At 32.8% G+C, this 12,126-nt stretch overlaps 1 protein-coding gene across 1 annotated transcript in view; it reads right to left on the bottom strand.

Moving 5' to 3' along the window:
• Nucleotides 1–4,768: 4,768 nt before the first annotated feature.
• The window catches only part of LOC105455830 (sn1-specific diacylglycerol lipase alpha-like), a gene marked incomplete at its 5' end in the record, with an annotated part of 16,522 nt that continues 9,164 nt past the window's right edge, over nt 4,769–12,126 (bottom strand). The window contains 4 exons of the mRNA XM_011699459.1: nt 4,769–5,222; nt 7,851–7,874; nt 8,829–9,058; nt 11,182–11,472. Of these exons, the coding sequence (XP_011697761.1) occupies nt 4,769–5,222; nt 7,851–7,874; nt 8,829–9,058; nt 11,182–11,472 (999 nt within the window). The remainder of the gene's footprint in view (nt 5,223–7,850; nt 7,875–8,828; nt 9,059–11,181; nt 11,473–12,126) is intronic.

Below are 12,126 nucleotides of genomic sequence, written 5' to 3'. Positions count from 1 at the left end.
TAAACAAAGACAAGTAACGCTCGCGAGCGTTGCGAGCGTTAAATGGAACGCAGCCTAACAGTCTTGTAATTAAATTATATTAACTAACAATTAATAATTATATTAACTGTTAATTATTAATTATTCAATTAATTTATATTAACTATTAATTATTAATTATTAATTATTCAATTAACTGAATTGAAACTGAGTGCTCTGTCATGTAACATTCTACCTAAAAATAGAATACAATTTATGGTTTATAAAAGAAACAAAAGATTCTTTCTCCTGCAACAACCGATTGAATTGTAATGATATTTGCATGTCATAATGATATTTGTCCACAATAAATACACTTCTCAACAAAATTAAAGCATCACTTACTCTACCCTCCAAAAATAGGCAAAATTCAATAGAGTGTAACTTCGTCAAAAATGATCGTATCGAGATGTTCAAAAAAGCATTTTACAGCTTGAAATCTCTACTTTTCAAATCGGTACTTTAGAAAACGATCCTACTGATTTTTCATGGAATTACACGGATCGAAAAGGAGACCCAACGAATCTCAAAATTTTTTACGAACTTTGACAAGTTCCATGGCGCGAATTAAAAATCGCATGCAAATACAGTTTACAGCTTTCGAAAGAGTGAATCTTTATCTTTAATTGTTTTTTTTGTTTGAGCGTTGTACGATTTTTTTTCACCGAGTAATTCAACATTAAAGTAAAAAGGTCCTTTTTGCTTCAATTTGAAAAGTAGAGATTTCAAGCTATAAAATGCTTTTTTGATCATCTCGATACGATCATTTTTGACGAAGTAACACTCTTGAATTTTGCCTATTTTTGGATGGTAAAGTAAGGTGATCTTTAATTTTGGCATATGTATTCTATGACAAGCTTCAAATGAGTGTAACTTCGTCTGATCACGGATTGAGAAGTGTATTAAAAATGTGTGAAAAATGTAATGGGTCACTTCTAGCGCTCTACCATACGTATATATACCTAAAAATAGAATACAATTTATGTTTCGCAGAAGAGATAAAGATTCTTTTCCTATAACCAAAATAAAACCAATTAAATTGTAACTGTCACGCCATTTAACATTTTATAAAATAATTTGTAGGTAAAATTAGTGTTCGTGTATGAAGGTATCGCGTGTGAACGATAGCGGATTCATATTTAGCCGCTGGTTGGCCACTATTTTGGCGTAGAACGATAGTTCATGCAGTATTACAGGACATGCACGTCAGTCGTGTTACTCTACTTAGGCGAGTACTAAGAATAATAAGTACAAGAATATTCAGTGAATGCACAAAGTATAGCGCGGTATCGTCGAAATAATTAAAGCATATCCGCGATATATCGAAAGCGAATGATATTGCGAGTCTCGTAATCAGTAATCACGATAGCGAAGTCAATATGCCATTGAAGCCAAAGAGATAGTCAAAAAGCGGAATTTTACCTTTCGTACATACTCACTCGTATTTTTTTCCCCTTCCCAAATCTTTTTTCGAATTTTCCATCGCAATTCGAAATGTCCAGGTTATACGCAGATACCGAGAATCTTATGCTAACTTGAATTGAAACAGAAATATCTAAGGTATCCTTGCAATAATTGTCAATCTTATCATCACAAAAAATTGCGAATTAATTTACTTTGTTATCATCGATTACTGAGTCGACCCTGCGAAATTCTCATGCGTTTCCCTTAATCCTAGCAATACAGACTTGAATCTAGGAATAAAAGTACCAAACAAAATTTCAAACGGCCAATTCGAAGGAAGGTCCAATCTTCTTTCGACAAGCCGCTAAATCGTGTGAATTTTTCATTAATTAATGACACCATCCTACTTGTATTATCAATTAATTACATTCGTTTTAGTCGAAGTATGAACTTTCCAAGAGGAAACATCACATCCAAAAATATGCATTTTGATGGAAAAAGTAGTCAGATTTATAAGAGCCGCAATTCATGTTTGAAAGAAGTATTTTTTTAAATCTGTTCTGCTAGGTTTAATTGAACTTTTAACGCATCGTCTCTACGTCGTGAGTTTTGTATTTGTATAATTATATATGTACAATTGCACATAATTATATTCGTTCCAAAGCACAATAACATACACTTGCGGCGAACGCAACTGAACAACTCCGAACAACGAAAAAGCGAAAAACAATATGATTATGCTGAAATAATAATAAAAATTACACTGAGCAAACTATCCGAATCTATACTATTGTATAAGCTACTCTAATTCGACCTACTCTATAATTCATACGTAATAAGTATCAAATAAATAACTACGTATATAGAAATGCCTTAATGTGTTTTTCTTTTGTGCTTGCACAACCAACGAAATAATAAATAAGTTCGTAAGCTATATAACAGGGATGGGAAGTAACTCGTTACTTGTAACGCTTGTAACCGTTACAATTATTTTTTTGGTAAACGGATTGGTAACGTAGTTACATTTTTTCGGTAACGGTAACGAATTATACAGTTACTTTCATCGTTACTTTTTGTATTTGGAACTTTTTGTATTTATAACAAAATTTTCGTATGTATATTCAATCTTCAGTTTTTAGCTAGTATTCACATAGTTTACTCTTATTTTAAGACTGTTTTAAATAATGTCTTAAAATATTAATATGACGCTGTGATTGGATTATGACATCTTAAGAATGCCATAAGTCAATTAATATCACAAATTAAATTGATAAGTATACTTTAATAAAATAATTTTACGTTTATATGCATCTTAAAATACTTTAAAAAATTTATTGTAAAAAATATCAGCTGAATTGCGTTTCAAGATCGAAAATTTAATTGACGCGTAGTTTGTAAAATTGGATATATTAATATAAATTTAATTCGAAATATTAAGCACGAAACTGGAAGCTCCAGCTCGTATCGAAAAGTCCTTCATTTTCCTAGCTGTATTTTTATATATCGGTCATTGTTGTATTGCTTTTATTAAAACAAAAAATTGCATCTTAAATTATTTAGATTGATCTTGTTTCAGGATTAAAAAAAGTAACGGAAAAGTAACGAATCGTTACTTTTTAAGGGGTCTTACCACCCCTGAGACCTTAAAATGATACCTAAGTTTGGGATTTTTTTGTGGGTAAATAGATAACTTTATTTAAAAGCTGCTCAAAGAACATTGTTGTACATATATAAAGAACAAAAATAATATTTGTTTTACTAACAAATCTTAAAACGCTAACACGATACAAAGCGGATCTTGGTGCTTCCATATAATATTAGTGAATCTTACAATTTCCGGTTCATATAACACCACGTGACCGCAAATCACGTGCATCCCCGTAGCTCCGAACCAAGTAATATGTAATATTCACACTAATATATGGAAGCACCAAGATCCGCTTTGTACCGTGTTGGCGTTTTAAGATCTCATTTGTTAGTTAACTTTCCACGGTCTTTCCTGATACTTATATATTTGTTTTATTTTTTTATGCACAGAATGGCGGCGCAATGGCCTACTTGCGGAATCCATTTTTTCTGTTTCTTCAAATCGGTGATTGTCGATCGGTGATCTTCAATCGGTTCTTCGAAACACAAAGAATTTTCATTTTCTACATATTAAAGACTAGAGACGTACGTAGGAATTTTTTTAAATAGTGATTTTTCTCGAAATGGCAGCTATTTTTACGAAAAGTTCGTATTTTTGTCAATACAAGTCTTTCAAGCAAAATAGCTGCCATTTCGAGAAAAATCAATATTTAAAAAAATCCCTACGTCTCTAGTCTTTAATATGTAGATAATGAAAATTCTTTGTATTCAGGGCTGGGCATATTTCAAATACTTGTATTTGAAATACAGTATTTGAAATACAATTTGTATTTTGTATTTTGTATTTCAGCGGAACACATAAAAGTATTTTGTATTTTGTATTTCAAATAAATTATTCAATGTATTTTGTATTTCAAATACAATTTCAATCTATTTTGTATTTCAAATAAAACTTAAAGTATTTTGTATTTTGTATTTCAAATCGAAAGATTGAAAGTATTTTGTATTTTGTACTTCAAATCAAAAGATTGAAAGTATTTTATATTTTGTAATTCAAATACTAAGATTCCTAGTATTTTGTATTTTGTATTTTAAATACTTTAATGGTGTATTTTACCCAGCCCTGTTTGTATTTTATTCAAGAGCAAACCGTGTGCCTGGAATCCTGTACACTGATAGAAAAAAAGGTACATTGCAAGTGTAGGCCAGTGCACCGCCATTTTGGACAAAAGAAAAATAAAAAAATATTTTTTTTATTTCTTATATATGTACAATAATGTTCTCTAAGCAGATTTTAACATTTACCCACAAAAAAATTCCAAACTTAAGGTATCATTTTAAAACCTCAGGGGTGATAAGACCCCTTAAGTAACGGTAACGATAACGAGTTATTTGTAAAAATTAGTAACGGTAACTAGTTATTTTTTTAACTCGGCAACGAGTAGCAATAACTAGATACCTTTAAAAAGTAACTTTCCATTCCCTGCTACATAAAACCTAACGCGTGACTCCGGGCAGTCACACGTCATCGAGTATCCTAATCGAAGACATTTAAAAAAGCTCACTGAAGGAGCGGCGGTCTCCCTCGACACACGCGATTACCTGCACCGTCGAATCGCGAATCTATATAATAATTTCGAATAACGTGACTGTGAGAAGAAGAGGATCCGCGTCGATGAAATAAAAATCGCGTGACTCGCGGGGGATTATTTTCTTATCTGCGCGCGCGACTCGCGGAGGACGAATCAGGAACCGGCCGTCAACGCCGATTCTCTGGCAGCGTCTCTCTGCGCTCGTGCACCTCCACGTCGACGACGACGATCGACGTGGAGTCGACGGCACCCGGGCGCGCGGGGATGTGCAGCGCGCGATCGACGCCGTTAACGACGGTAGCCTGATCCGCGGTTCGGCTGGCTAGCCGATCATCCCGCTGGACCTGCACCACCTCGTTGGGGATGTCGGGCCCGTCGGCGGTCTCCTCTAAGGGCTCGTAATGACCCGGTTTCACCGACGGCGTACGGCTCAGCGGCGTCTGCGACCGTCTCACCTGCTGCCGCACGACGCTCGCGTCCCTGCTTACCTTATTCAACGCGCGCAGCATGTTGTCCGGCATGTGGTCCTGTATCATCACCGGGCTGATTAGCACCTCGTCGAAGTCGCACGGACCGGCCCACAGTGCCTGGTACACTGGCTCGTGCTTGCTCAACATTTGTCTGAAATTCAACGCGAAAGAAGGGCTTTGAGCCAACCACTGCACCGAATCCGATAAACTCCACCGATTGCAAGACTATGCTGTTTGACGTATCATTTATTTTTATTACACAAGCTTTTTTTTAATATTATAGATACTCCTTGAGTAGAGAATTTCTCATATCTTTAACTTAAATGTACATATTAATCCTTTGAAGCACGGTGGTCCCTATAGGGACCACCTTTTTTACCCGCTAATTTTATTTATAAAAATTCAATTTCGAAGTATTTAAAAATAGTGGTTGGTTTTTCTAATAGCTAAGGTATTTGTCTACAATATTACACTACTAATGTTTAAATTTCATTTGTTGTAAAATTGTTATAAAGAAACAAACACCAAAAAATGCAGTTTTTTTTTGGGGAAAAAAAGACGTTTTCCAGCTTATTTGAAGTTCGATTTTCGTGGCAATTTTTACTAATGGGTCGCTGATGACGAATCCGGGGTCAGATTTCCAAAATTCAAAATGGCGGATTCAAAATGGCCGATCAAACATTTTAAAAATAATATACTTTGATCTGAAAATATTTACTCGGGGGTTTTTTGGGTCGCTGAGTATGAATATGCAATCAGTTTTTAATTTTTATGCGTTTCATCTCGATCAAACAACTTTTTCCTAATTAGGTCCACCATCTTGGATCCGCCATTTTGAATTTTGGAAATCTGAGGTCATATACGTAATCAGCGACCCCGAAAACCCCCGAGTAATAAATTTCAACTGTTTTCCATGTAAAGAAAAATGTGTGCTTCAAAGGGTTAAGGGGGGCGTCTGGTTTAGGACGCTGAATCATAGGTGATTTTCGCGAATTTTTTAACAAAGAAAAGTAAAGTCGATCTTTCCATAACTGTACGGATACTTTACTGAATACTTATATTATACAAAGGAAATTTTTAATTTAAAAATTTTAAGATAATAATAACGTCATGATAAATAAGGGATAAAACGTCTCGCTACTGAAGTTATAAATTGGCGGGCGAAATAGAAAAAACTATTTGACGTATCGACTTCATATAAAGTTCTTTATTTAAATTACTGTCAACCATCGTAAATGAACTAAAAACATGTTTAAAAAAGTTAATTTAAACAATTTTTATTGCACAAAGAAAGTAAAAAAATTTTTTTTTCCAGTGTCACTTTTTCTTTAAAGTCCTAAAAATTTTGCAACTTTTTAAACATGTTCTTAGTTAATCGACTATACAATTATATGCAAATAAAAAATATTTTTGGTTTTTTTGTTTCGGACAGAATTTACCGGCTTCATTTCAACCGCCATTTTGTAACTCCAGTAGCAAGGCGTTTTAATCATTTATTTGCCATGACGTTATTATCTTAAATTTTGTTTGTATAATATAAGTATCCAGTAAAATATCCGTACAGTTATGAAAAGATTGACTTTTCTTTGTTAAAAAAATTCGCGAAAATCACCTATTTTTCAGGGTCCTAAATCAGACGCCCCCCTTAACAGCATAAATTAACAACAAAAAATATTTTATATGTTGAATGTTTACTAAATAAAAATTAAATTTTTCGGTTAGCATGTCGAAAAAGTTTTAATAAATTTTAAGAAAATCATGCTATATAAGTTTTTTTTTCAGATACTTGTATAAGTTTAGAGAATAAATAGTAAAAATAAAGGAATAAACATGTTGTTTCTACGTGACATGATGGTTATTTAATTGCAACAATCACGAAATTTGCGAATTTTGTTGAAATATTCGTAAAATCGTAATTAAAATTTTGGCAAAATTTTCGAAATTTTTCATCAAAATCTTTCTACTGTTTTATATTTATATATTACTGCATCTTAAACTTTATTGTAAATAAAAATTTCTTACGGTAAAACGAAACGTCATGCGTATGCTAATTTATTTCTCAAAAGGAATCATTTAGGATGTGGAAGCATGCAGCTCAATCCACATGAGGGCTATAATCAAAGGGCTATAAATATTAAACTGTTTTAATAATGATGAATATAGATATTAAAACCATCAAAAATTACCAAACCACTTCCTTTGGCACAATATTACCCGTATACTGGAATATTCTAGTCATGCATATGCATTGCATATCCCGAAAAAAATGTATATAAAATCACAAAAAAATAAATAAGGAAGAGTTCCTTTCTCTTAACAATCCTCTCACATTGTAAATTAAATTGCATTGTAATTTCTAGATTAATCCGTCTCCTTAACTTTATTTTATTAGAAACAAATTAATAATATTACTCTATGTGAAATCTATTGTAAAATTGTAATTTTTTTACCTATCTAATTTAAATTTAGATTTAATTTTTAATTCATTTTTCTGCAAGGATCGTAATTTTGTGTAATATTAGGATGTAAGCGATTTATACGAAGAACAAAATTCCGATACATGCGAGCATACATTTTCCTCGAGATATTATAGGTGAAAACCATTACGGTGCGAAATTCTAAGATATCGAGAGAACGAGATATCGAAATAATATCCTACGCAATAAATATATAGGATATATAGGCCCATAGACGCATGCGGGCATATCTCCAAAATGCAACAACTCAGAGCAGAGTGGTCCTGAAAATGTATACAAATTATCTACAATAATAGACATACCTCCAATGCGTCTCATACTTTTGCCTAAAAAGAAATACAGGCGCGATTAACTTTTTATGCTTTCCGACTTGACGAAACAAAATCGGTTTTATTTTCGCGCGCAATATATACAAGCAGCAGTCGATTTAACGTTTCTTTCAGTGCGCAATTAGAAAAGTAATAAAAAAAAAAGTAATAAAATTCTACAATAGGAAAATATGTTCAACACCGCGATATCAAATAAAAAAAATAACGACTAAAGTTAACTTTTTCAGATATTAAACATGACATGATATGTTACGATTTTTATATATCATTACTGTCGTAAATGGAAGTATTTAATCTTACTGTTGGACGAGCTCAAAGTCATTACTGCCGACGCAATTCAATCATCGATAGAGCAGATAATTTTAAAGTCATCGAGATTCTGTTTTAGATACGCGAATCAGATCTATTAATATTAAAGCTGTTACTTTTTACTTCGAATATTCAAAGTTTCGGAAAATACATTCGTGCAAATGTAATTAAAAAATGAATAATTTTTATTAATTTTACAATTTTACATTTCCTGTTTTTAGGATTGTTTTATGCTGACGAAGATTTAATGACGCCAAAACAATTATATTAATTTATCATATTCTTCATTATTTATTTAAAAATAAATTTGTTTCTATTTCTTTTAATTTGATTGTTTTATTGATCATTTCCTTATTTACATACGTCTCATCTTTAATTATTAATTTGTAATATTTCAGGTTAAATACTTTCAAATTTTTTAGAAATAATTACGTATATATATATTTTAAGCATATATGTATATTAATTCTTATTTACAATATTTGTAAATTTTTTGAATAAATTCATTTGCACGAATGTATTTTCGAAACTTCGAAGCTTCGAAAGAATTCAATAATTTTAATATCAAAGCTTCAAATCTTCGAGGTTGGAATGTCGAAGCGCCTTCGAGGCAAATCACCAGCCCCTATAATTAATACTTACTCGCCCTTGTTCGGATGATGTCGCACCACGTGTATGATCCGCCCCGGCGGATACAGCGGCCTGTGCAGTGTCAGGGCGATGCTGGAATCGCTGGGTACGATCGTCTGCGCGCGCGCCCGATCCTTGTCCCGCTGGTATTCGCTGATACAACCACCGGCCTCCAGGTTGGCCGCCGACGTGGGTGTCGAGCCGCAGCCGCAGCACATCACCGAGCACGCTATCGTCTTCCACTGGAATATAATTCGCGGACAAACGCGACCGCGATTAGCTCAGCTTAGTGTGTCCGATGAATGCGACCAGTATTCGAATAAATGAATAAAATAATGAATATGAATACGAGTAAAAATATTACTTTTTTCATATTCATGGAAAACTGAATAAATACTTTTCATGCGATTTGAATGGATATATTTGTGAATATTATGATTACAAATATTTTCGACTTCGCATTCACCCCCCACTTTACACATTAAAATTCAGACTTCGAGCTTGGTTTAAGGGGTTACATCATCTTGAGCGCCTAAAAATCATAGGTAACTTTGAGAATTTTTTTAAGAAAACAATAAAAGTAATACAAAATTCGTTTTAAGGTTTTAATAATACATGTTTTTAGAAGTAAAAAATATTTTTTTCATTAATTTTTTTAATAAAATGACGACGCTGAAGCCATTTTATTAAACGTCGTTTTTGTAGCCACTGTCAAATCGGCGTTGCGGGGATCTGTCATTCGATTGAACCTGGAGCAATAAACCAAAATTTTTTAAAAACTATATAATATGTACTACATACGGATATTTTAAAATATAGATTTTTATAAAAATTGCGAGCATTTGAAAAAAAAAAGTCATTTTCGGCCAAAAAATTTGGTCAAAAAATGTTAAATAAAAAAAAAAGTATTTAACATATCAAAATATCCATATGTAGTGCATATTATATAGTTTTTAAAGAATTTTGGTTTTTTGCTCCAGGTTCAATCGAATGGTAGATCTCCGCAACGCCGATTTGACAAAACGACGTTTAGTAAATTGGCTTCAGCGTCGCCATTTTATTAAAAAAATAATAAAAAAAATATTTTTTACTTCTAAAGACTTGTATTATTAAAACCTTAAAACGAATTTTTTGTTACTTTTATTGTTTTCCTAAAAAAAATTCCCAAAGTTACCGATTGATTTTTAGGCGGTCAAGGTGGTGTAACCCCTTAAGTTTAAGAAACACGATGATATCGACGAAAAAATGAGAGCCAGTGCTTTTATTGGGGATTCTGAGGAATCTATTAATTAAATCTATTAATTAAATAATACATTTTATTTACAATCCACGAGATGCTAAAGCACTTAAAATATCTTATAAAATTGTTATTGTAATCCGTTATACGAAATTGCAATGTTCGTTTTTACTGTATCTTTTAGGTTTGTAAAAATATAGAGAATAAAAATTATGTATCATATAAAGAATTATTGTTGCAAAAAAGACTTTTAAATAAAAAATTTGCTTTCTAAAATTTTTTTCAAAATTTGTAAGTTTTCTTTATAAAATCTGGATATTAATAACACTGAAAAAAGTAAGAGAAAACTTCCAAATTTTGAAAAAAATTTTTGAAAGCAAATTTTTTTATTTAAAAGTCTTTTTCGCAACAATAATTCTTTATATGATATATAATTTTTATTCTCTGTATTTTTGCAAATCAAAAAGATACAGTAAAAACAAACATTGCAATTATAGCGAGAATTATTTAGGTACGAAAAATTAGCTAAAACAGACAAGTGATTAGTAAGCACTGCGATACCACGTATGTTTTGTATTTAATCAATATAGATAACAAAGACAGAAATTATATCTGAACTATTTGTCAAATTTAGCAAGAAAGTTTATCTACGACGTTTAATCAGTTCAAACTCCAATCATATTTTGTTATGAGACTTATATTTTCTTGCATATATTCTTAGAATATAAATTCTACGTATGACAGACAATCTTTTAGCAAATACAAAAAACAGCGATATAATTTAAGTGTAATATTTAGAATTCTAGCTGGAACAGCGAAATACTTCTCTGAGTGAACGATATAATTTATTTTTCACTTTCTTTTTTACATTTTAAATAAATATGAATAAATCATAAAATATTCACAAATAAATATTTTTAAAATCCCACAAGTTTGAATAAATATTTAAATAAATATTTTCTTAACATGAAAATTTTGAATGAATATGAATTGCAGTCCAATTACGAATTTTTTGTATTCATGGGACACACTAGCTTAGCCATATCAATTCAGAGAGTGGCCAAATCCTGCGGCGGCCTCCTCCCTCCAACTTGAGAATCCTCTCTGTTTGTTATATTTATTACATACCTTAGGATCGACGCTTCTCTTTATGGCGTTGATGAGGTCCGCCCTGAGACTTTCCATCTGCCGAAGTCCGATCCTCGGTACAACGTCCTTGCCCACCACCACGGAGGTGATAAACTCCTGCGTGTACTGCTGGGCGGGCATGCTCAACAGTCCGCCGGGCGGACCGTACGAGAAGCACATCAGGTCCGGGTAGTCCTGCTTCAGCAGGATCGCGAGGATCGCCGCCGTGCCAGCGCCCAACGAGTGCCCCACCAAGGTCAGCCCGAATTGATGCGTACCCCTGGAGGGATTCTGCGGCGAGATTCGACAAAAATTCTCTATGACAGCTGTTAAATCAGATTTTTAACGTACACACGCGCGACACGCGGATGACGGACTGTGTCGTCTATATTTATACAGTAACGTTTACGTAACGTACAAAATCGAAAAAAAAGAAAAAATTAACCGGCCTGAAATGAAACGTTACTCTCGGCGATATGTTAGCGGGGTTGAAATCCACGGGATGAAAAAAGTTTCTGGCACATTTCACTGCGAGATAAAGCATGTGGATGACCTGGTAAATTTTTTTTCGCAATGTATATTCAGGAGGAATCGACGAGAGAAAGAGAGAGAGTAATTTATTTTTTGTCATATAAAAAGAGAGGAAGCTATTAAAGGCCAAAGCAAATGCAATAACTTTGTGTTTTCTTAACGTAAATTAAACGTAAAATTTTTAATAAATTTATGTATATACAGGGTGGACCATTTTAATCCATCCAGTCGAATATCTCGAAAATCAAGCCCGGAAGAGAAAAATTTTTCAGACAAAAGTTGTTTGGTTTTGGAGGGACCATAAGATGGTACCATTGGTTTGACCTTGAAGAATTATTTGAAAGTCACATGAAAGTCACCTCAATTTTTTTAAATGGCATCCCCTATTTTATATTACATATTTCTTATAGCTGA

The sequence above is a fragment of the Wasmannia auropunctata genome, unplaced genomic scaffold, assembly GCF_000956235.1.
Source record: "Wasmannia auropunctata unplaced genomic scaffold, wasmannia.A_1.0 LD335836.1, whole genome shotgun sequence".
In the NCBI taxonomy this organism is placed as follows: Eukaryota; Metazoa; Arthropoda; class Insecta; order Hymenoptera; family Formicidae; genus Wasmannia; species Wasmannia auropunctata.
The sequence above is the reverse complement of the archived record's forward strand: the minus strand, read 5'-3'. Positions and strand labels throughout refer to the sequence as shown.